Here is a 26,320-nt window from a genome sequence, read left to right on the forward strand (position 1 = left end):
CTAACCTCGATGGTTGGGATGAGAAAGGTGTCAGAGGTTTCAGGCCTTTCAAAGGAATTATGTTTTACAGAAGTATTTTCTCCCCATGTAGATGGGGGGAAGGGGGAAGAAAGGAAGCACATTACTGTCAGTGATCAGCTCATGAGTCTGTTTTGGCTCAAAGTAAACCCTGCGTGATGGTAACTTGTCTGGTTGAAATGACTGAACCACATGCAACCAAGAAGTGGGAAGCAGCCCCGGGATACAGCATTCTGGATACAGAAGTATGAACAGTACAACCCCGTGGAGGGTAGTCAGACAATTTCTATCAAAAGTGCAAACGCACAAATCTTTCGGGCCAGCCACGCTACTTCTAAGGATTTTTCCTATAGACAGGGATTTCCATTGCAGCATTATTTGCAATAGTAAAAAGTTGGAAACTACACCAACACAGGGCAATGGTTAAATAAATTGTGGCAAATCCATACAATGGAATATTAAGCCACTCTGTATGTACTGCCGTGGAATGATCCCTAAGATGCATGGTTAAGTGGGGAAAAAGAGGCTCTTCGCTTAGTAGTGTTTGTTTCTAAAAAAAAATGGAAGGGGATGGAGAAAAATGCCTGTGGCTGTGCATGTCCGTACGTGCGTGTGTACAGATAGAGCGCCTCTGAAGGGATCCACGGGAACCTGACAGCCTTGGGTGCCTCCGGGAAGAGGGCTGGGGGGGACTTTTCACTCTGTACCTTTTGTACCTTTTGAATTTTGTACCATCTACATGTATTATCTATTCAAAAAATAAAGTTTTTAAATTTTAACTGTGTTTACTATTCTAAAAAATAGAAACAGGACATCAGATTCTTGTTCAGTAAATCTGCTTTCTTTAGGAATTGAAAGTCCTTGAGCCCAAAGTAGTTCATCTCCTTTTCTTGGGTCTTGGGGAAACAGCGAAGCGAAGAGGGCACCCTCCTCTTCTGGAGGAACAGCTCCAGGGAGACGAAGCCGTGAGAGTGGCTCTGCTCTGATTACGTGAGTGGGTTTGGGTGGCAGTGAGGGGGACGCGGTCGGGGCTCGACCTGGGGACAGACCAGGGCTGCTGTATGGTTGCCTCCGTCTCACGAGGATCACAGCACAACCCGTGTTCCTCTGGCTTTTGGGCTTTAAAAGATGGAGATGGGACCTCTGAGTCATGGTCCAAGGGGAGCTGTGCCTGTCCTATGTGGAAACCTGATGTGGGTGATCCCTTTCCTGACCAGCAGAACCAATTTTGTCCAGCTCTGGGTGGCAGTGTGTCCAGCCCCAGGAGAGGAATCGTGACAGCTGTCCTAAAACAGTCACGAGAAGTCTGTTTCTGTTTGCCAAGAATTGGTTTACAGACATGCACGTAATTGGGTGTCTAACCCAGTTATGGCCAGTACGGAGGAGACCTTCCTGCTGCTGATCGGCACGAGACGCAGAGAAGAGCTTCTGTTCCGGCAGCTGGCTGGGGAAGAGCAGGGCGTTGGAGCAGCCTTCGCCATTTCCAGACCATCACAAAGGACATCCGGCACCCTGAGCGAAAGGCTGGGAAGAGCCTGGCTCCCCGAAGGCACGACGAGCTTCCGAACCAATGTGGGGACCGCTTGCCTCCTTATTTCTTATTCCATGAGAAAAATAAATCCCTGTTCACTCATTCATTCAACCAACAAATATTTGCGCTTCTGCTCTGGGTCAGGCCCTGGGAATAGACCCAAGCGGGCAAAGGAACCGGTTTTCCTAGAGGTACACGTCTGAGGGGAAAGTGCACCAACAGGTAACACGTACACTATCGCGTTTTGCCTCAGTGTGCTGACTAAGCAGTGTCTGGTGTCTTATAATGTGTAGGCAGGGGATACGACTTTTCATTCTTTACTGAAAACCACCTCAGTTTATATTCTGGAAATTTTACCAGACAGCCAGGTAATTTGCTGCCTGTCATAGATGCCACATTTTATCCGTCTGATCAGTGATTCTCGGCGTTCAGAGCCTCCTGGTTTCATCCAAGCTTACAGTAGACCTCATGGGAGCATCCTGCTTTACAGAGTATCTCCTGTGCCTTATTGCCTTTCTTTCACTTTTTAGTCACCCTGATTTTCTTTGAATTCTATAAACTGCAGACTGTTTTACATGCTTTCATTTGATTACAAGCCAGGTACTGGTTTCATGGTTTAAAAGCTACGGGTACTGTCTCTTTGCACAATTTTAATCTTGCTCTCTCTTAAAGATAATATTTAGGTGTTGTCACATTAATTCCAGTAAGAGAGAAAATATGTTGTGCATTTTTCTAGATTTTTGTGCTTTTGTGCTTTAGGGGTTTGAATCACTAGTGGTTTTATTACGAAAATCCTATTTAGAAAAAAAAACCAGACTGTTCTTTAATTGTCGGCCCCTTCTTTAGGATATCTGTGTTCTTAGCATTAAATAAATATTAATAAACAAAACCTCACTACTAGTGGAGGAATGAATCACATAGATAGATACCGTGTGAAGAGAATTCCAGGCAGAGGGAGTAGCAACTGTCAAGCTGTAGGTACGAGCATATGCCCAGCAGGTGAGTGAGGGGCAGGAAGGCGTCCTGTGTGGGAAACCACTGGAGGGTTTTGAGAAGATTTCAGCAGAGACCCCTCTGGCGGCTGTGCTGACTACAGACGGCGGGGGGGGGTGGGGGGCAAGGACAGAAGTGGGGAGTCCGGCTAAGCAGTGACTGATACTCCAGCTGAAACATGCCTGGAAGGGGTTTTATGAGAGAGTGCTTACCCTTTCCACACTACACTCATGTTTTTCCTGTCTTACGTAACTTTTGAAAAACACTAAACATTGACTGATTGGTTTCCATTCTTCACTCCCCAGAGCGGACGCGTTTGTCATGGCGCCCTGGCAGCTGGAATGTGCTTCCCCACCCTTGACTTTGGGCTCGGTCTGGTCTGTGGGTTATTAGCCTTGATAGGAGCAAAGGTTTGAGAATGTGCTGTGTGCTGGGCTTGTCCCCTTGCACGTCTCTCTGGAAAAGAACTTGCCCTGCTGGCCCGAGAAGGTTCAGAGACACGTGGAGCAGACGGAGACCAACCCACAGCTTGAAGCTGAGCCCAGAAGAGCCCAGCCTGGATCAGTGAAATCCCAGCAACTCACAGAGACACCTTAGCAGGGAGTGAAGGCCTGTTGCTCTGCGCCACCCAGATTCTGTAGTGATGGTGTACAGACACTGAGAACACAGCTGTCTGAGACGATCACCCACTGATTTCATGACAAGTTGTGACCTGGAGTTTAAAAGACACTTCTCTATATCATCCAGCTTCAGCGTGGAGGGAGAAGGTCAGGCACCAGAAGAGAGGGCTTCTGGGGCTGGTACCCACACGTGGAAGAGATGCTCACCGAGGACAGCAGTCGTGAGCAGAATCCAGATTCCCTTCAGGCTCGCCTGAAGAAACATGGATAAAGGGGAGAAAAGTGATAAAGGGGAGAAAAGTAGCACGCTTTATTCAGGACTAAATTTACAAAATAAAACTATCAGGTTAGCCACACCCACCCTGCAGGCCTGGAACTTTATGGAATTGGATTTGGACATGAAGACCCTTTAGTGATAACTTAATCAGCAAATACATTCTAGCAAGGAAGAGATTAATTCCTCTTACAGCCTCCCAACCCTCTCTCCCTCATGTCCTACAGGCAGAGAGATCTGAGGCAGAACAGAGACATTAGGCTTAAGGGAGTTCCTGCAATGTTTATTGTAAGTCCATCAGTTTGTCTGTAGATTTCTATTTCTGATACTCTGTATTGAAAAGAATTACAAGTACATCCTTACGTAAGGTTAGTCACCAACGGATGTGTCTCAGAAACTGAGCATTTTGTAATTATAGTGAGTAGTCAGGGAAGGCCTCACTAACTGAAGAAAAAGTTCAACTCTGAAAGGTCCGACAGAAATTACCACCAAGTTAGCCGGCACACAACTTCCCTTCAAGAAGAACTCGACAGAAATGATTCCTTCTGCCTGGGACGCTTCCATCGTGATCCTGCATTAAGTCAAAGCCCGGGCCAAGTGAACGCAGTGCTGAAGCATCCTATGCAATAGTGAGAGTGAACCAGAAACTTGCATTCCCCTCCCCACCCCCAACCATACCTAGACTCTTCCTCTAAGACTCCTGCCCGGAATCCAACCAGAACGAGGCAAGTGGAGCCACTACACCAGGTGTGGGTCCCATGCTGCGAAATGCAAGCCAACGTTGAAACACGGAGTCCAGTCAGATTTCTGTTGTGTTCCCTTCACCTTCCCATGTTTGGATTCAGGCAGACTTGAGTCCAGGTACTGTTCTACCATGTGCTGTGTGACCACAGGCAAGCTTCTCACCCCCTCTTGGAACATGATTAAATGAGGACAGTGCCTACCTTGTAGGAGAGATGTAGGATTCAACGAGTATTTGTATATGAAACCGAGTATAGCAGCTACACACGGTGGGTGCTCAATAAAGAGTACTGTTAAATGTATTCCTGATTGTGCGTTTTATGAGGGGAGGGATGATGGGGAGAAGACCATTAACACCACCTAGTGTCTTTCAACCAAGAGGGGAAAATCCTCACTAGCCCCAAGCTTGAGCTATATATAGCCCTTAAAACCCACCAGTGATGATGTTTGAGGACGCCATTTGATCAGTAATGATGTGCCCACCTGTTCCACTGTATCCAGGTTGTCAGTCATCTCCTGGTTCTTTCTTCCCCGTCTCAGTTCACAGAAGATTTGAGGTAGCTTGTAGGAAATACACAGAATATGATGGTAAAGTATAAAGAAGATATAAAACGCTAGAATAGGGAGAACCTAAATAAGAATTGGGATTATAGACTGGCTAGGAACGTCAAACACAAGTAGGTTACCCCTTCCTATATAAATTCCAAAGTTAAGCCATAAGTTTGGTTCTGCCTCCTGAACAGAATAAAAACAGAAACGTGGTCAATTAAAAGCTCCCATTATCATAAGAAAACATGCCTTCACAAAGAGTGTAATCAGATGACTTCAACTACAGCTTTATGTGAAAGGCATTGATTAAGTTTCATAAGACTATTTCTTGAAGCACCTTCAATGAAAGAGAAGAACATATTTCCAAAATGCGACTCCAAGAAGGCTGTCCTAGGGGCCATGCCAAGCACCGTGTGATGTCCCGTCCTCTAGCAACAAAGGAATGGTTGGACCACGTACTCTTCCCAGACTGCCTGCAGAATCCCTCCTCTCAGCAGGGCTGAGCAAGTTTGGGACTTCAGATGGCTTGAGGTTATACGGGTCCTCAATAGCAAAGCACAGAAAGCTCAGGAAACAAAGGTTGTTTCTAACTCATGTGATGATAAAATCTGATCTGACCCAGTGTGAGGTTATTTTTAGTTCTTTTCTCACAGTGTAAATATTCATGCATTTTACTGCAGAAGTACCCATGTGTTTGATTAGAGGCTGCTGGCTTAGATCAGCTGGGGGTATTAATTAATCTATGGATTACACACCATATTGCATTTCTAAAACTTAGAAAAAGATTCTATCTGTCCCAAAGATTTTGGAAAAGGCCCAGTGGACCTATATTCTGATAAGCTCCAAAGTACAGATAACTCTATAGTGTAAGTTGAAAGATGGTCTGCATACCTCAGACATCAAGTGAGTCAATGGTGGGGTGAACTGTTTCGTGTAAATTAAAACACCTAATCAATAGGCAGCCAGCCACCTCCAAAGTCAGGTAGACTCTGGCCAAGATGACTTATTCCAGGCACCCCCCTCATCAAGGCCCTTGGATTCCTCCATATGTGGCCACATTTAATCTTTTCAGGAAGGCCAAGATTCACTATGGCAGTTTTGGGGGGAGAGGGTGGTGGTGGTGTTTGTGTTTTAGTTTCACAACAGACATTTTCCCCATCTCAGTGACATACACGTGAGTGTATGTACATATGAACATGTATCCGTGTGTGTGACCAATCACATGTGAATGATTCTGAACCCAGAAATGAATGCTTCAAAAGTACTTTATTACGTATACAAGTCAGAATGGTGAAGTAATGGAAACATTTCTCACAGCTGCTCTCCCTTGTACAGAGCAGAGGAGAGGCCTCACCAGGGGTTCCCAAAGCTGGCCGCACAGTGGAATCACCCAGGGAGCTTTAAAAAGCACTACTGCCGGGCTTCCCTGGTGGCGCAGTGGTTGGGAGTCCGCCTGCCGATGCAGGGGACACGGGTTCGTGCCCCGGTCCAGGAAGATCCCACATGCCGCGGAGCGGCTGGGCCTGTGAGCCATGGCAGCTGAGCCTGCGCGTCCGGAGCCTGTGCTCTGCAGCGGGAGAGTTCACAACAGTGAGAGGCCCGCGTACCAAAAAAAAAAAAAAAAAAGCACTACTGCCTGGATCTTAACCCCCAGAAATGCCAATTTAATTGCTCTAAAGAGCAGCCTAAGCATCCAGCAGTGTCTCTCACTGATTAAAAAAAGATCATCTAGAGAATTTAATAAAATATAAATTACCAGACCTCTTTACAAGTCTGATTCAGTAGATATGGGTTGAACTGGACAATTTTTTTAGAAAACAAAAGTTCAGATGATCCTTATCACCCAAACTGGGATACACTGCCTTGGAATTTGGGAAAGATACGTTGAATTGGGTGGATAAGGGTGAGGGGAGGGCTGTTTCACAAAGAAGACAGGCTCCTGAGTGGGCCACAAAACAGGCCACTGGGGCCCTGTGCTGAGGAATATGGTAATTAGATAAAGGAAGGGCAAATCAACTTTGACTCTTGTATGAATTCTAGGCAATTTGCAGTAACTGCCTGATGTGCTGTCTGCAAAGGATTCTGAGGCCAAGTTCCTCCTCAGTGGGGAGATGTGCCGAGATCAATTAGCAATGTCTGCCACATACACGGCAAGAGGACATTGCTGCACGCTTGCCACCCATTTGCTTTGGCACTGCTGCTCCTATAGTCCAGGCCCAAGTGGTATGGTTCCCAAACGTCATTAATACTCAGCTGTGGGGAAGGCTTCCACCCAGGTCTCCAGTGAAGGGGAGAAATCCCAGTTCCCTCCTCACAACCCTACCTGCACGTCTCTCCAAGCCCTGGGTTTATCTCTGCTTGGTGAAAAGTTTCCTGAAGGCATTGTTGTAGTTCTTGTTCAATGCCGTGTAAATCAGGGGATTGAAGAAAGAGTTGGAGTAGCCAAGCCACAGGAATATGCTTTTCCAGATGGGGGGCAGGCTGCAGGCACAGAGGGGGCTGATGAGCTCCGTCAGGAAGAAGGGTATCCAGCACAGCACAAACACGCTGATGAGAACGCCCACCATCACAGCCGCCCACTTCACGTTATGCTCCAGCCACGAGGCTCTGTTATTCTGAAAGGCCACCGCAGGGCAACGTGCCGTGAACACCATCTCAGCCTCGTGAGGGGCCTCCTTCACCTGGGAACAAAGGAAAAGTGGAATTCAAAAATAAAACATATCATTGGATGGTACAGAGACATGAGGCCACTCCAACCTTGGCCGAGCCCTCCCCTCCAGCCTCATTCAAGATGCATTGATCCCATACTCCATCAGTAAATATTAGGCAAAAAAGTCCTTGAAACCATAGATTAAAATAAATTCTGAAGGCTCTTCAGAGAGTGAGAGTGGTGGTCCCTACAATGTCAAATAATATGATCTAAAAAGCGGGGGACGGGGAGACAGTGAAGAGCAGGCGCCTTGGTGTCACATCCAGGCTTGAGCCCCCGCCCCGCTGGCCGAGGCATTCCACGACCTGTTAAGCTGGGCGACCAAGTCCCCATGGTCGAGAACTGGGAGCACGTTGGGTGCACAGCACTCACCATTCAATACTCACGGAACCTCCATACTGTTCTCCATAGTGGCTGTATCAATTTACATTCCCACCAACAGTGCAGGAGGCTTCCCTCTTCTCCACACCCTCTCCAGGATTTACTGTTTGTAGATTTTTTGATGATGGCCATTCTGGCTGGTGTGAGATGACATCTCATTGTAGTTTTGATTTGCATTTCTCTAATGATTAATGATGTTGAGCATCCTTTCATGTGTTTGTTGGGAATCTGTATATCTTCTTTGGAGAAATGTCTATTTAGGTCTTCTGCCCATTTTTGGATTGTGTTGTTTGTTTTTTTGATATTGAGCTGCATGAGCTGCTTGTAAATTTTGGAGATTAATCCTTTGTCAGTTGCTCCATTTGCAAATATTTTCTCCCATTCTGAGGGTTGTCTTTTGGTCTTGTTTATGCTTTCCTTTGCTGTGCAAAAGCTTTGAAGTTTCATTAGGTCCCATTTGTTTATGTTTGTTTTTATTTCCATTTCTCTAGGAGGTGGATCAAAAAGGATCTTGCTGTGATTTATGTCATAGAGTGTTCTGCCTATGTTTTCCTCTAAGAGTTTGATAGTGTCTGGCCTTACATGTAGGTCTTTAATCCATTTTGAGTTTATTTTTGTGTATGGTGTTAGGGAGTGTTCTAATTTCATACTTTTACATGTAGCTGTCCCAGTTTCCCAGCACCACTTATTGAAGAGGCTGTCTTTTCTCCACTGTATATTCTTGCCTCCTTTATCAAAGATAAGGTGACCGTAAATTGATACAGCCACTATGGAGAACACTATGGAGGTTCCTTAAAAAACTAAAAATAGAACTACCATACAACCCAGCCATCCCACTACTGGGCATATACCCTGAGAAAACCATAATTCAAAAAGTGTCGGGCTTCCCTGGTGGTGCAGTGGTTGAGAGTCCACCTGCCAATGCAGGGGACGCAGGTTCGTGCCCCGGTCCGGGAAGATCCCACATGCCGCGGAGTGGCTGGGCCTGTGAGCCCTGGCTGCTGAGCCTGCGCGTCCGGAGCCTGTGCTCCGCAACGGGAGAGGCCACAACAGTGAGAGGCCCGCGTACCACAAATAAAAAAAAAAGGGGGGGGCATGTACCAAAATATTCATTGCAGCTCTATTTACAGTAGCCAGGACATGGAAGCAACCTAAGTTTCCATCAACAGATGAATGGATAAAGACGATGTGGCACATATATACAATGGAATATTACTCAGCCATAAAAAGAAACGAAATTGAGTTATTTGTAGTGAGGTGGATGGACCTAGAGCCTGTCATACAGAGTGAAGTAAGTCAGAAAGAGAAAAACAAATACCATATACTAACACATATATATGGAATCTAAGGAAAAAAATAAAAAAGGTCATGAAGAACCTAGGGGCAAGACAGGAATAAAGACACAGACCAACTAGAGAATAGACTTGTGGATATGGGGAGGGGGAAGGGTAAGCTGGGACGAAGTGAGAGAGTGGCATGGACATATATACACTACCAAATGTAAAATCGATAGCTAGTGGGAAGCAGCCGCATAGCACAGGGAGATCAGCTCGGTGCTTTGTGACCTCCTAGAGGGGTGGGATAGGGAGGGAGGGAGACGCAGAGGGAAGATATATGGGAACATATGTATATGTATAGCTGATTCACTTTGTTATAAATCAGAAACTAACACACCATTGTAAAGCAGTTATACTCCAATAAAGATGTTAAAAAAAAAATACTCATGGAGGCAGGCAGGGCTGGGACTAGGGCCCAAAAGAGAACAAACCCAGGCCTGCCCCTCACAACGTTCCCAGGAGAGGCAGCCTGTAAACATCAGTACTGCAAGAAATTATACACTCCTGTGCTAAAGGGATTCACTTTAAATTGGGAGCTGATTTTGTGCTCAATTGCATGTACTCCACCTTCACCAGAATCACATATATACTGACCTTCCCCCCTGCCTCTTTGGAGCGATTTCTCAGAGCTATCTGAAATGCTGTCTCCCGGGCTATAGTCCTCATTTTGCCCCAAATAAAACTTAAGTCACAACTCCTACGTTGTGCTTTTTTTTTTCAGTCAGCACCCCTCTAAACTCAATCACGTCTCCCCGTGATTTGGTACCATGTTCCCCTCCTTTGTAGCAATGTGTGTGATCATGGGTGTTATATGTGGCACCCCTCTAGTCCAAGCTGAACAACGGCAGGCCTGGGTCTTCCTTTACAGCACCTGCCTGGCAACACCACCTGGCACCTGACAAGTGCCCAGGAAACAGCTGCTAAGTTGACATTTCCACAGCATGGTCTGCACCTGCAGTTCTCTTCCTTCCCGGAATGCTGCCAGTCATGATGCTGGAGAAAACTCAGAGGCAAGGGGCTCCCAGGCAAGGATTGCATCTAGTTTCCCCCCCAGACACAACTGGAAGCAGGCATCAGGAGAGCCACCCAACCACGGGGCACTTCAGTGTCCACAGAAGGAAGAGCCCTGTCTCCTCTCGCCTGGGGCAGGACGGTGGGAGCCAAGAAGGCGACCACGTGGTCTGACCTGGCAAACCTCACCCTCAGCTCTACCTTCAAATTCTTGGTCTCTGCTACTTCCCCCCACCCTTATCTCTATTTATTCAGAAAACCACTAGGTCAGCCTGAAACAGATCATGGCAATATGGACAAAGTTGAGTCCTTTCTTTTGTTAGTGTACACCCAGCATCCTCCCGCTGCCACTTGGAGAGAGAGGAGGAAAAGGTCTCTCGTGGTGACCAACCAGCACTTCCCTCCTCTCCATCCCTCTGCCCCTTACAAAGGCCTGTCTTGGCAAACACACACCCTCTGGGGGCCAGCCGGCACCCCCTCTTTAATGAGCCGTCCCAAGGTTTCCGGTCCCCGGGTGCAGGTCACCTCTCCCCTTTAGAAGAGATAACACTGACCAATTCCCTCATAGTAGACCACCATCAACCACCAAAGGAAGCCTGGGGGATAAAATGTGTCACCCTGAAATCACCCCGTGAACCATAGCAGTCCATTTTCCGGAGGGAAAAATAGTATCAGAGCACAAGAGGAAGTGGCAGGTGATGTTTGTCTTTTTCCCCGCTCAGCTCATTAATGGGCACGTTCCCAGCCATTTCTCCGGGGACCTCAATGACCTCCCAGGCACTTAAGTTCCTCCCTGGGTTAATGCAATTCCAAATCCTTGTTATGCTACAGAAGTAAAGACATGGGGTCAGTTCAGTTCAAAGGGATCCTGGGGGAAGAGAAACAGAAAAGGCAGTAGAAAGAAAAGGCAGTCCCCCTGGTTTGCTAGGAGACTGACAAGGTTGGCTTTTTTCACTTGAAATGTAATATCCAATAGTAAACCAAAAGACACTAAGAACAACTCCAGAAAAGCTGCTGTAAAACAGAGACTATGCTAAACACTTGTAACGAATGACTTTAATTCATCCTCACACCAATCCTTCGAGGAATTATCTCCATTTCACAGTTGAGAAAACACAGAACCTATCTTAGGATCACATTTGTGCTTGGGATGCTTTCAGAATGGACATCTACGGCTTCCTAGGAAAGGTCTAGGGGCTCTGGCACCCAGCTCTGGGGCCAGTCCTGAGCGTCTCTGTCTTTCCTCTTTGGTTGGGTGTCTCCTCAGCCTCTTGGCCCTGACTTTCCTCTGCACAGCTGTGGGAAAACTGACCATTCAGGTTTAAGAAGCCTCTGACGCTGGCTTAGAATCCACTAATCTGAAGGCAAAAATACGGACTGTTGAAGGCACACAACCAGTAGCACCTGCCACTTTTTGGTCCTGCTGTAAAAGGACAGGTGCTCTGAACACACAGAAGTTTGGAGACATCAGATGTCATGGCCAAGGCCACACAAGCAGGGCAAAGCAGAACCAAGGTGCCTGCCCAATCTGTTTGGTTCCAGGCCTGTATGGTGTCTTTCTGCCAGGGAAGGGAAGGGAAGGGGAAGGGAACATGACCTAAAAGATGCGTTCACCTAAACATCTCCATAGAGTCTGAGGCTTTTCCACCTAAAATGAATTAAGGACCAAATCAGCCAGACAATATATTCTCAGAGATTTATTAATCACCTACTGTGGATATAGGGACTACATACTGGAATTCCCCATCAAGTCCCAATTTCAAATATTCTGTCCCACTATTCCCATAAGCACTCTGATATCAGGGCATGGATTCTGAATCGGCATTCTGAATATTGTGTCACGATCAACACTCCAGGAGGGCAGGGACCACGTGTGTCCTGTCCACTGAAAAGTCCCCAGCACCTTGTAATATATGGCCTATATTAAAATCTCAATAAACACTTCCTGAATAAATAGATATTTGGGGGAGAAAACTCTAAGTCTCTTGCATTTCTGCACATTTCGCTAGCAAAGACACTGACAGCCCTTGTTTTGGACTAGCTTGTCAAGGATGTTTGAAGAGCAAACAGCCTTGGAAGATAGAGATAGTGTCTCCCAGTAGAAAAGAAGGCAGGTTTACTTGCAACCCATCATAAAAGATTCATGTTTCCTAAGAGCAAAGGGCAAGTTTACTTATTGGCCAACCCTGGCCAATACAGACTTGAGTTCCCTAATCTGGGAGTTTCTCTACTATTTGTGATGCCAATACAGTGGGCCACTCCATGTGACTCCCATGGAACTTTGAAGGAACGGGGAACGGATGCACACATGAAGCTTGTGCTGCCTGTGTACCATGAGTAATAAAGGCCTTTGACTCTGATCCGGGAGTCTCCTGCCTTCTGCCAGCGTCCAGTAAACTAGGGTAGGCCGACTTGTTTGCTTGCAAACAGGCTAAAATTTCAGACCTTCACAGTTCCTGAGAGTCATTTAGTATTTGTCTTGTGGTCCCACACACCATCTTACTCAGTTATAACAGCAGCCAATAAAGAAGGAATGAGGAAACCAAGGCTCAGAGCAAGTTAGTGATTAGACAGGATTCCAATCGGAGCCCCCATTTCCACATCTCCAACCATGAAGAACCTTATCTCTATGGTGGGCTTCCTGGAGGATGACAGTGAGCCAGTAGTACATGGCAGGACCTCAGAAATGCCAGCTTCATGTCCCCTTGTCCCTTCCCCCCCAATTAAGAAAAGAAAAATTCCAGCTGCCACAGAAAGTACCCACAAACATATGTAAACCTCTAATGTTGTCAGATGAACAACCTAATAAGAACTAGAAAAGGAAAGCAGAAAGAAGGAAGGTTACTAATCACTTCTGGGACCAACCTGTTTGCATTGTGACGCACGGTCAGGCACCCCGTACAGTGAGGCTCTTCACAAGGCTGGTGTGAGGAGACACACTAACCCTAGTGACTAATCAAGCCCTGCAACATCTGAGAGAGGACAGAGGGCAGAGGGCACTGAGACGTTTCCGATTTTGGTTGAAGGCAATCCGGACTGTAACTGGAATCCCCCATTTCTAACCAGAGCTCGCAGGGTCAGGAGTTGGGATATCCAGAGCTCCATTCTCTCTGCCCAAGGTGTACTGAGATAACCAAACTCCAAGCTGCATTTGTAAAGGCATCTTGAAGAGATAACTAACCAAAATAGCCCCTCAAAGTAAACAGGAGCTGTCTAGCTTGTCTGACAAACTAGACCAGGAAATCTTCTCAGCTGCTTCTCTTGTGCAAAAGAAGCCAGAAAATAAATTAAGGACATTTTCTTGTAAAAAAATAAAAGCAGAGCACTGCTGGGCTTGAAAAATATTAATTTTCCCTTGAGGGTAATTATATACACCACAGAGTACAGTTTTGCTAAACTTTTGGGTATGATGATAACATAAAGTACAATTACTATTATTCTTATATTTGGAAAACATGGATTTGGCGGGGCTGTTAGTCACCCTGGAATGGCTAAGGCACCACTGGAGTTAATGATGAGAAGGGGAAATTGTAATCAAGTGTGTTAATTAAAGTTACACGACATTTGTTTTTGCTCTTATATCATCTGATCTAGTGACCCCCCTTTATGGGTGGAGGCCAATGGAAGGTCATCTGTTGAGGCAAGAGCTCTTAACCCTGAGGTGCCTAGACTCCCAGGCCAGAGAGTCTCTGCACAGAAGGAGTACAGTGTAATGGAGAGAGGGGAGATTTTGCCTTTTGCACACGCATTGTCCAGCCTCTGTTCTGACCTGCCCTCTTAGGGGGCCATGGCTCCCCTGACCACCACGGCCCTGCCTCAGAGAGTTCCAGTTCCTGCTGCACTGTGGGTTCCATCCCTTGGGAGAGCCAGTAGGAGGAAAGGCTGAGTATCACTCTCCAGAGATGGGCTTCAGGGAGTGCCCTAGGCACGCTGGGCAAGCAAGTGTCTACATGCCTTTCTGGACAGCAAGTCCAAAGGTTTGTTCGATCTTCAGCGAATTCTGTGACTTACCAAAAGGTTAATGACCAAGGAGTTTTGATGTCATTCTTCCACTGAGAAGCTCAATCTTCTCCAAGAACTACATGGATTTAAAGGTCATTGGTGAAAACACATGATCCCTGCACCACGCTCATCTACATCCCCCTTCGTTTCCCCTGCCCTTTCCACTCTTCCCCAGCAGTCCAATCAGAGAAAAGAGAAACGGAAGCAGATGTAAAGAGCCAGAATGAGCATAATGATGTAAGAGAACAAGGGAGAAGTTAATAGAGAGGGGAAAGCCAGGGATATTTCTAAAAGTATAGAGAAAACGCTCCTTCATCCACCTAAGTAGTTCTGGAAACTCTCAGTGCCAATCTTAAAAGAATCAAACCATAAGCCAGATGTATTGTTACCACTGATACAACTTGATTAATGCAATTTACTTTTCTAAAGTTAAAATAACCTTGCAGTCTGGCACGGGAATGTGTTTCAGTCATATTTCTTTTAGTAGTCGGAATCAGAACAAGGGTGATGATTTTCCACCATCCTCTTCCCATATCTGAGCTCTGACTGAACCCAGGTCCCACACGTGGTTCTGTACACAAGCCCACCAGCCACTGGTCTTTGGAGAGGAACAGATGACAACTAAACATTGGAAAAGTGGCAAAAACGTCGAGGGCTCTGTACAGATTTCAGGTCACTTAGGGCTTATATACTGTATGCTTGCAACAGAAATCTACTAATGTGGAGAACTGGGTTGGAGAGCCAAATATTTTGCAATATAACATTATCTAAAATTCAGATCCGAGTCATCGTAAATGCCGTAGTTCAATACTGCAAATTTATTTTGACCTTTACAGGTTCCAAAGTGCTTTCACGCACACTATCAGTCTTTTGGGATCACTGACCCCTGGACAGACTTCTAGGAAAGCACCTATAAGAATTTATTATTAATTCTGTAATTGTGGCTTACTAAAATTAATCCCCTGAGATCAGAGACCACTTCTATGAAACCTCAAAGGCTACTACGTTGTCTGATGCATAGGTCACTACAAGTCAGTCAAGTAACCTTGAACCATCTGCGTGTCCTTTTGAAGGGGTTTTAAAATATATCCACGGGTTCATTGACACGTTTCCCAAAGGTGGAGCCTAATTCCCCCTCCCTTGAGTATGGACGGGAGTTAGTGACTCACTTCTAAGGAATAGAATATAAGGGAAGTGATGGAATATAACTTCTGAGACCAGATCATAAAAGGCACTGACTGCAGTTGCCTCCTTGCTTCACTGTCTCAGACTAGGGGAAGCCAGCGGCCGTGTTGTGATGACACTCAAGCAGCCTTGTAGAGACGTCCTGCTAACAGACATGCAAACAAGCCACAGTTACAACCACAAGAGACCTTGTGCCAGAACCGCCCAGCTAAGCCATTCCCAATGCCTGCCCCATGGAAACTGTGAGTTCATACGTTTTTGTTGTCTTAAGACACTAAGTTTTGTACTAATTGTTAAGAAATAAATAACAAACCCACCTATAATGGTAAGAGGTATAAAATAATAGTTTATTACTTATAATTTATAAGAAGAATTTCAAAAAATAATAATGAAGACAGTACAGCGGCTATCATTTAGGGTTTACTATTTTAGTTACTCCATATACACTATTATCTCATCTATTCTTCACAAGAATTTTAAGAGGCAGATGGCAATATTTCCAGTTTACCTACAGATGGAAATGCAGATGGAGATGAACTCACTTGGCTGAAGTGCTAATAAGTGGCACAAAAAGAATTGAAATCCAGGCCTCCCTGCTTCTAAACCCCATGCTCTTAACCACTGTGCACACTGTCTCCCAACACATGTTTATTGATTGAGTGAATGAGTGAAGGGTATCAACCAGGGCCACATTATAACCTTCAGGAGCCCGAGGCATCCTTGCCCCTGTGGGTCCTTCCTCCATTAAAAAAATATTAAAAATTATATTTTATGACCATATTATTATAAAGACTAATATAATCGAGGCTGGGCTCATGATTACATATTCCTTAACAACTATATTCATTTTTTCCTCTAAAAGAAATTAAAATTAAACTATTTCCACGGGCCCCTATAAGTATGGTGGCTCTCGGTGGTGTCCTCACTGTGCCTAATGAAAAAAATGGCCCCAGTATCAACTTGTGCACAGATATCAGATAATGAAAAAGAACAAAATGTTTGATGTCGCATTTTAAAAGCCAACCAAATCATCTCTATTGGCTTTGCTTCTTTCTTCCTCTAAGCAGTAAAAGGCACAGGGCAGAAGGAAACAGTCATAACCCATGCGAGGTGCGTGGTGAGGGCAGAATATACGCTATGTGTCGCGCTCAGTCTATGAGGCTGAAAAAAAGGATGCAGGTGGGAATGAATCCCGTCTCCCAAGAGAAGCTAGCAGTACCTCTGTGCTCAACTGTGTTCAGCTCTCCTGGAAAGGTGTTCACGGGCATAGTTTAGAGATCCTGCTCACTGTGCATGAAAAATGTCGCCTGCCATATCAGTAAACAGAGGACCTTGTGGCCCTCAAGCCATCAGCCACTGAACTATGAACCCTGAGGGGATTCAGGACAAAGAAAAGCAGGATACAGGCCCCAGATAGCTAAGGTGCAAATCAAAGGGCTGATTTCAATGAGCCCAGACTCTTGCATCTTCCCATACATAGACAAGCGCTAAATGCATTAACTTAAGATATCTGGGGCTTCCCTGGTGGCCCAGTGGTTAGGAATCGCCTGCCAAGGCAGGGGACACGGGTTCGAGCCCTGGTCCGGGAAGATCCCACATGTCGCGGAGCAGCTAGGCCCGTGCGCCACAGCTGCTGGACCTGTGCTCTAGAGCCCGCGAGCCACAACTACTGAGCCCGTGTGCCACAAATGCTGAAGCCCACACGCCTAGAGCCTGTACTCCACAACGAGAGAAGCCACCGCGATGAGAAGCCCGTGCACCGCGGCAAAGGGTGGCCCCCACTTGCCGCAACTGGAGAAGGCCTGTGTGCAGCAACGAGGACCCAACATGGCCAAAGATGGATAAATAAATGAATAAATTTATAAAAAAACGAACTTAAGATATCAGGTTTTCTTTAATTAACAGTAATCTTTTGAAGTTCCCACTACCCGGTTTTTCTATATATCCTGGCTGCTTCCTTACCTCTTCGGAGCCGTCCCTCAGAGCCACCTGAGAGGTTGTCTTCGGGCTTAAGTCCTCAGAAAGTCCACTGAATAAAACATAATTCTCATCTTTTAGGTTGTGCTTTTGTTTTCAGTTGACATCCCCATGACCCACCTTGACTGGGATATGACTGCCTGTCTCCCATGAAGGTCTAGATGCTTGTGAGATGTTTGTGACAATGCCCAGAAGTTAAGTTCCTGGAGAGAGCATGGCATACTGGAAAAGGGGTGAAAAAGAACAGTGACTTTTAGATCTGGGACAAACTTCAGCTTTTCCACCCCATAACTGTGTGGTCGTGGATGAACTCACTCTATGGCACTTGAGTTTGACCATCTGTAAAATGAGAGCTGTGTGGCGAAGACGGTTAGTGTTCACCAAATAGCCATAGGCTCCCCAAGTTTTCATAGTGTCTGGCCAATGGACTGTGACCTGAAGGGGCACTTCAGCCCAAGGCAGGTAAAAGTTGCTGTATCTCCAGGTCTTGCTTCCCCTTCCACAGAAACCTTGGAAGCCACATGTTCAGGACAGCATAGCTCAAGGATGACAAGGGGCCTGGATCCATGAGTTACCGGCTGGAGGAGAGCTGAGCAGGAAGAGGGCCGCCAGACCCACACTGAACTTTGAGTGAGAGTGAGATAAACCGTTAGTCTGGGGCTTCTATGTTACGCAGCGTATCTTAGCTTATCCTGACGAACAGAGACTGTAATGCCAATTTGTCTGGACGCTGAGGATTAAATAAGAGGATGTAGGTAAAGTGGCACAGTGCCTGAAAGAGGGAACTCAGTCAGCATTTCTTTCCTTCTCTACTTTAAAAAATTGAGGCACTGTTGCAGATCCCTTTCTGATACTATTTTAGTGTTGGGACCTAGTCACAGAATCCTGAAAAAAGATGACGGGTGTGCACAGCCTCATGACCAGAGGTCTTCTGCCTTCCTAAGTACTTCCATCACCCACAGAAAGCAGTAAAGACACTTTGCAGGACCTAAATGCAACTTGACTCATTTCCCCGGAGGTCAGACAAAAGCAGGTGGGGGAACGCATGGAGAGAGTACTCCCGGCACATTATTTTAAATTTCTGTCTGGGTGTCCTGTGGTCAGCAAGCTTGCAAATGCTGACTCAGCAACATTACCCAGGAGTTTGAGTGACAGCTTGCCGGAGCCTAAAGAAGCAAGGTGTTCTCGAACCCCATCTCATCTGTAGATGTATCTCAGCATCACATGAGTCAGGACTCTTAGCCTGACTTAGACCAATGCTGTGTCCTAGAGCAGAGACTTGCAGCACAAGGTGCAGAAGTGACTCGCCCCAGCAGGTGGCGCCAGCAGGTGGCTAAATCAGTGCACCACGCTGCCCCGCCTCCTAGAGCTCTTTCTCCCTGCCAGTGGCCTCCCCATTGGCCAGGCTCCCGACCAGGCACATCTGCTTTGTATCACCTGCCTGAATGGGTTCTGTCAAAAATGAACACTCAACTCAGGCTTGGCAAGCCTTTCTAGCATCCGTTTCACCATGATTTCTCTGGGTGCGCACTGGATTGATATAGCCAGTAAAAGTCAGCCCTACCTCGGCCAGCAGAGAGAAAAGGGTTGATCACCCCAGGATTTCTGAGGCACCTTTCAAAGGACATCATTAATTCTGAATAAAGCTCTCCCCTACCAACACTTTCCAGTTGACATTCCTATTTTATCCTACAAAACTCCTCTGCCATTTAATGAAGGGCGTGCGGGTTGGCGAGACGCCTGCTTTTAAAAGTACACACGTTTGAATAACCTAAGTATCGGAGTTAACTTTCAAAAGTAAAACAAAACTAACAACAGAAGAACTTACCCCGTCTCTTTCCTTCCCCCCTCATGCCCCCTTTCCCTGGTCCATATATTGTATTAGGAAAGGGGCAATAAGTCCTGTTACTCTCTAGGACTGAGAGCCTGAAACCCCCATTCACTCAAAAGGAGAGTTTGGGGCTTCCAGGGTGAGGCGGGAACTGTCATCTGTTAGGGTCTGGCCAAAAGGCAGAAAGCCCCGACTGTAAATACAATGGAGAGAAGTTCTGCCAAATGCAGGTTCCTCCATCTCATTCATTTCCAGGCTTATGTGCGGGCCCATTGTAGATTGCCAGGCAACGCGCTGTGGATCTCCTTGCTCCGGCCAGCTCTGCCCCCCATTCCCCGTTTGCCAGGCACTGTGCTAGGTGCCTCGCATGCTTCATCTCACGTAAACCAACAGCCCTATGAAGTAGGAATTCACTTATTTAAAGTTGAGGAAACAAAACCCACAGAGATTAAGCAACTGCCCCAACGTCCCCAGCTGGGATTTCAACCCACGGTTCTACCTCGTTCCAAAGTCACTAAAAGATAGCACTGGGGTTGGGACAGTGAAAGCAAAGTGACACTTGGATTCATTTTTATCCTCACTTCCCCCTTGGCAGGGAGCTGGCCGATTGGGTTGGGGAATCGTCTCTGGACAGCAGGGTGTGGACGAGGGCGCAGTGGAGACATTAAATAAGGGGCGCATGGTCACAGGAATTCGCTCATCTGCAGGACGTATTCCCAGCCCCCTGCAGTCGCGCTTGGTCTAGCCGGGACTAGGAAGTTGGCGGCTAAAGACTCACACGGACACAATAGCTCCTGGGGAAAAGCAACAGAGGGCGCAGCGAAATCAGACGTGTCCTCACCGCTACCGAGCAACGCTGCCCATGTCGCCCCCTTCCCCTTCTCCCGCGCGCACCAGCCACGCAGGTGGCGAACCCTTCGCGTGCGCGCCAGGCGCAGGTGATGAGCCCCTCGGTGTGCGCTGCAGGAGAGCAAATGGCAAACTCCCCGGCAGCTCGGGCTGCGCTGGTGGCCAACCTTTTCGCGCGTGCGCCAAGTGTGCAAACTTCCACCGCCAGCTCTCCCTTTCGCCACGCTTCCTTCTCCCGCAGCGACCCGCTTCCCCAAATCCCCATTGCTCAACCCGTGCCTCACCTGCACGGTGGCGGGCTATGGCAGCACAGCCCTGCGGCGGCGACCGAAGCGAAGCTTGGCCGCCTTGTATATCTTCCAGTAGACAGACAGCACCACGCCAAGAGGCAGGTATAAGGCGCCACAGGTGGAGAAGACGGCGTAGGAGGGTTCCTGGCTCGCTTAGCAGCCCTGGAGCCGAGCGTCGTTCGCCACACCCCAGCCGAAGAGCAGCGGCGCGAGGACGATGAGCGCGGAGAGGGCCCAGGTGAGCGCGATCATGAGCACCGAGGCTCGGCGGCGGGTGCGCGGCGTGTACGGCAGGTGGCGCGTGATGGTCCAGTATCGGGCCAGGGTGATGGCCGCCACGTTCCAGATGCTGGCGGTGCAGCGCAGCACTTCGAAGGAGGTCCACACGTGGCACAAGCTCCGGCCCAGCCGCCACCGTCGCCCGGTCGACAGCTCGCTCGCCAGGCTCAGGGGCGTGATGCACCAGCGCTGCCACGAGCACGTCCGACACGGCCGTCGAGGCCACCAAGTTATGCGGCACACGGTGGAGGGCGCGGACGCGCAGGATGGTGACCAAGACCAGGAGGTTCCACAGGAAAGTGGCCGCGAACGGCAGCACCAGCTGCGTCACCACCAGCCCCGTGAAGACAGAGAAGGGCGGCTCTCGACCAGGCAGGGCGGCGCCACCTGGGGTCAACTGGACGACCCCGCCGGGGCTTGGGCTGCTGCTCTAGGCTTCGGGTCCCAGGCGAAGGGCGACCCCGGTGGAGGTCACCGAGAGGTTAGCTGCTTCCATGGCGCGGGGCGCGCGGGATCCCGGCTCCTCGGCGGGGACGCACGCGCCCCTGGCGCTCAGCGTGGACAGGGAGGGTGCGAGCGTCGGAGGGGGGCCCTGTGTGCCCGGGGACGGCAGAGAGGGGTCCAGGTCGTCCTACCATGGTCCCTCATTGTGCCGCAGCCCTCCTTTGGCGCCTCTGCTTGGAGCCCTCGTGGACCTCTTTTCCAGTGAAGGAAAAAAAAAAAAAAAAGAGTGGGACCCCTCAGGAGTCCAGCTCCGCCGGGCGCGCCAGTCCTTCCCGCCTCTCCTCGCCTTCCCGGGGGCAACGGCTGTCGTAGGGCTGGGAATCTGAGAGCACGCGGTGTCCGTGCGCAGGGCGGCCTTGGAGAGTGGACCCCACCACGAGCCGGCGGCCCCTAGAGCAGAGCTGCACCCGGGGTGCGCGGGGGCGGGTGGTCCGGAGAGCCCGCCGACTGGAGCCGGGCCTTCAGGCTGTCCCGCCGAGTCTCCCCGCCCCCGCCGCGCGGAGAGAACCCCAACGCGGGAGTCCGCGGAGAAGGTTCACAATCGCCTAGGAATCCCGTGGCCGCCACCTTCGCGGATCCCTGGGACCAGCCTGGGGCACAGTTTGACATCCGGAAACAGAGGCACCGGACAGAGAGATTCTGGTTTCCTGGATCCCCATCCTAGGTGAACTAGGAGACTCAGGTGTTGGGTATGTCAAACAGGAAGCTCTTCAACCCGGCACCATCCTGCCTGCCGCTTCACTCGCCACACCTCTGCCGGGCGAGGCTTCCTGCTGCCTTGAGAAGTTCCCTCTCTGGCTCTGTGCAGAAAGAACGCAGCTTCTAGGCAGTTTGGCAGGGGCTCTGACACGGGAGGGTTCGCCACCTCCTCGCCATGCCATCCCTAACCCGTCCCATCACATCCCTACCCGCATTCCCACCCCGCCCTCCCTTTGCGGCTGCGGAAGTTCCTGACCCTAGTGTATGTCTTCCAGTCTTCACATCCAGGGTGGAGATCGGGTTATATTTTGTTGACCCCTGGGCAAAGGTAGAAACCAGTGAGAAGTGAAATTCCCCTAACCTGCCGCCCAGCCCCCATTTTCAGTCTCTTACACTTTAAAAAATAGTTCAATCAAAATGAAATCAGCCTAAAGCCGCAATACTTCTGTTCCTGGGAGTAGACTAGAACCTAAAGAACACAGAGCCCAGACTGCCCCTTCTCTTGTCAGGGCAGCTCGACTGACGGTCATTCACTGGCTTCTTACCAACACCCTGGGAACAGCCTCAGGCTGAGCAGGTCGCCCAGAAGAGGCTCTTTCTGGAAAGGTTCCCTAGGCTGCAGTGGAGGGAAGTGTTTCTTCCCTGGTCCTCTGAGCATCCCACCCCTGGCATCTGGGGCAATCTTTGGGGATCTGGACCCTGCAGGAGGGACACAAAGAATGTCCTCCTTACTCTCCCTTCATCATCCACTCACAGAGTGAGGACTTTTGCCTTCTGCATCCTGTGTGGGACTGGTCTTGCTTACACACACAGACTCACTCCTGGGGCATAAAGAGCAACAGGCAGAGGAGTCAAGATAAAAATACTTGGACTTGCAGGCGTAAGTGTCAAGTGGTTGACAAAAAATCTCAGAAGTGATGGGCTGCTCACGGATCACAGAGATGCGGGGAGCTGTGGTCGGAGAAGCCCTTAGGCTTACTGAACTGTCAGGAAGGCATTTAGATGTTGGGTGAGATGAATGGAGGGTGGGACCTCGCCAGAGTGTGGGTAGCTGGGGCAAAGCCACCAGGAGATGGACATGCAGAGTGCAAATGCCAAGCAGCAGGGTTTGCACTTGATCGTGGAAAAAGCTGGATTTGGGATGAAAATTGACATGACAAAGACCATCCTTTAGAAGGAAATGGTGACTAGCAACTGAAATAGTTTCACAAGAATTTTCTCCCTATTTTATTGGGCAAATGAGAGCAAAGAATATCAAAAATGTAAAAGCATTCATCTTGCCCCAGTCGGATGCAGGACATGCTTTTATTTTCCCATCTTTGCTTCTATCCACATACACTTTTCATGCCTAAAGTCAATTTTTTGTTTTCCAGATTTCTCTTAACATTTTTCGTGTTGCTATATACTCTCTTCATAGTTACTTTTTTTTATATTGTTCCATATATTAGGTGAGAGACGTTGAGCAATTTAAGCTTTCGGAGACTCAGTTTTCTCATTTTAGAAATAAGGATAATTAACACCTGTCAGGAGATTATTGTAAAAGTATGGTTTAATAGTTGACTAAGTGTTCAATAAATGATGACAATTGCCACTATTTTTTTTTTTTGCTGTACGCGGGCCTCTCACTGTTGTGGCCTCTCCCGTTGTGGAGCACTGGCTCCGGATGCGCAGGCTCAGCGGCCATGGCTCACGGGCCCAGCCGCTCCGCAGCATGTGGGATCCTCCCGGACCGGGGCGCGAACCCATGTCCCCTGCATTGGCAGGTGGACTCTCAACCACTGCGCCACCAGGGAAGCCCCCAACCTTTGTTTTAAAACCAACATTATAGTACCTTTGAGACAGAGCTTTCAGTATATTTGCATATGAACATCTAAGTGCATTTACTGCATCCATCTAGGTCAGAGTTCCTCAGCCTAAGCACTGTTGACATTTTGGGCTAGACAGTCTTTGCTGTGGGAGGAGGAGTGTGTTGCTGTAGGATGTTTAGCCGCATCTTTGCCCTCCACCCACTAGGTGCCAGCAGCACCTCTCCAGGCGTGACAACGAAAAATGTCTCCAGAAACTGCCGGATGTTTCCTGGGGGTCAAAGCCCCTGAAGTTGAGAACCACTGACTTCGGTATTTCAGACATGTCTCTCTGGCTGGCATGTCCCCTCTCAAATGTCCTGCTTGACCACAGAAGTCTTAGTCCTACTTGTTTCCCTTCCTACGGCTTCCCAGAGAAAGTTCCTCCCCATTGGCATGGCCCCTGCCTTAGCTCCTCAGGAATCAGAGAACAGCACTGGGGGCTGGATATGGCTGTTCCAAATCACCATATTGTAGGTGATAAGGTCCCTCCAAGGGTGGGTCCCTGAGGAGTTCTCACCCGTCTGGAGTGCCAGCCTCCACCCCTCAGTCCTCACAGCCAGCCCATTTCTGGGGTGTCTGGCCCTTAGAAAGTCCCATCAGAAACAAATGTTCCTCCTAAGGCCTTTCCGTAGTCGCTCCCCTCACCTAGACCATACCAAAACCCAAAGAGGTACCTTCCCTGAAAGCAGAGTTATTTAATCTGCATTGACGCCTGGTATGAAGCTTTACAAAGCAAGTGTGAAATGAAGACATATCACTGCATCCTTCCGGCTACCACCCCAGCTCCTTTTTGCTCCTAATACAGACGGTTAAATTCCTGAACAAGAATGCTTCTGCATGAACTTGCACACACACACACACACACACACTCACACACACAAGAACAAAGAAGTTTTAAGGACAGTATGGTCTAAATCCACATTTGGAGGAATTTTTCTCCCCTAAAGGAAGTGTGACCCGTATTTCACACCCAGTGAACATGCTCTTTTATGGAGCCCGTGCGGACCAGTTTCCCTCCGTGTGGTTCCTGAAATCTCTATTCCAGAAGGGACTGCACCCCTGCCTTGGCATAACCAAAATGCTCAAAGGAACTGCCTGCCGGCCAGGGTGAAATTCAGGTGTCCACCTCCAGAGAAAGCAATAGATGCCTGTGACTTTAAAATAGCCACCTCTCCTCCTCAAACCCACTGCTTGTCTTCATCAAGGTTTTAAAAAGCACAAGGACTAGTCTCAGGCAGGTACCCCAGTGTATCTATCGTTAGAAATAAATCTAGAAACGCATCCTCTATACATTAACCTATGTCATAGTGTCATCTGCCTTTATAAAACTATTTTTAGCCACATTTCCTCAATTATGATTTACATTGAAATTTAACAATTAAAGCATATTCCTTTCCTACGCTATGAATGACTATAACTAGTCCTCAGCCACCCAGAAATTTGTGTTCTATCTGGAGTTGAAGAAGGTGGTCTTTTTCTCACCTCACACACAGGAAGGAATTGATCTGGGTTTGGTGTTGGTCCCAGCCTCCCCACTCCTGTGACTTTGCTTTAGAATAAAAGTGGGCAAAAATAATTTTTCCAGATAAGCAACGAGCTTATCGGCAACTCACCATCAAAGTAACGTTAATGATCAGGTGGTGATGGGGAAGAGAAAACATGTTCAAGGAAACATCCAGGCGTGATTGGTGTTTGTTTTTCCACGTGTGGGTGTTGAGGCCAATCTGTTTGCAGGAATGTGGGAGAGATAGTGCCTTAGAGTAATTGTTCATCCTACAACGCCTAGAATTTTAATTAGCAGATGGGTTCCATTTTTTTCCCCAGCTACTTTCTTTTCCATGACCAAAGGTAATTGCTTTTCTGTGCATTCAAACCTCAACCCTTGAAAATCCCTCCATTCTTACTAAAGCAAAGACCTCTAGCAAAGACTCTTGGTCCAAAGCTGAAAGTTCTCCAATGTCAGTGATGATAGTAAAGCCTATCCAAGAGCCTTCAGGACCCTGCATCAATAGGTTACATCCCAGGGTGGTCCACTGAACCGAGGGCTCTGCCTAATTCAGTGTTTTCCACGCTCAGTGGTCTCTTCCCACCAGTCGGAGAATTAGCCAGTCTAATTACCTCTGGCTCATCTTCCCACATGTTGCTTCCCAGCATCAGAAGGGGTTAGAAGCAGAATAAGGGAGACGAGGGGGTGCATGGAAGAGAAGGGGTGTCTCAGTGGACTTTTTCTGCATTTTAAGCAGTTCACAGGAAGGCAAAATTGGAAAGCACGGCTGTAATGAGATCTGGAATTATCCACATTCCCCCTGCAGGCTAATTTGCACCCTGAACCCTATCTGAGCTGTTGATTTAGCCCCAGATCCTGTAACTGAAACATCAGCCTTAGAATGACCAAGAGTTGCAATTTCTAACTCCAGAGGAGCAAAAGAGGGAAGCGCTTAGAAAACAAAATAAATCCAAGATCTCTAAGTCTCTTAATTTGGAGAGGTCAATTAGGAAACACCTCACTGAGAGGAGTACAGATTAGAAAAATCGATCAAGATCAGATGATACTCGGTAAATGTAATGTATAGATTTATAGGATGAATACAGAGAGCCATAAAGAAATACGCTACCAATCTGTTGCTTGGTGGTGAATTTTAACTATAAGGTGTTAGAGAAAAGCATTAAATATTTTGAAAAAGGCATGGAT

The 26,320-nt window shown here is 48.0% G+C and overlaps 1 protein-coding gene across 1 annotated transcript; it reads right to left on the reverse strand.

Moving 5' to 3' along the window:
• Window positions 1-7,074: 7,074 nt before the first annotated feature.
• On the reverse strand, window positions 7,075-21,074 carry LOC113607242 (5-hydroxytryptamine receptor 5B-like). The gene is given in 3 exon segments (XM_027082426.1): window positions 7,075-7,407; window positions 20,294-20,755; window positions 20,757-21,074. Coding segments are annotated over 3 exon segments (1,113 nt in total).
• Window positions 21,075-26,320: the final 5,246 nt, after the last annotated feature.

The sequence above is a fragment of the Aethalodelphis obliquidens genome, unplaced genomic scaffold, assembly GCF_003676395.1.
Source record: "Aethalodelphis obliquidens isolate GAN/ISIS:26980383/991018 unplaced genomic scaffold, ASM367639v1 scaffold47, whole genome shotgun sequence".
Taxonomy (NCBI): domain Eukaryota; kingdom Metazoa; phylum Chordata; class Mammalia; order Artiodactyla; family Delphinidae; genus Aethalodelphis; species Aethalodelphis obliquidens.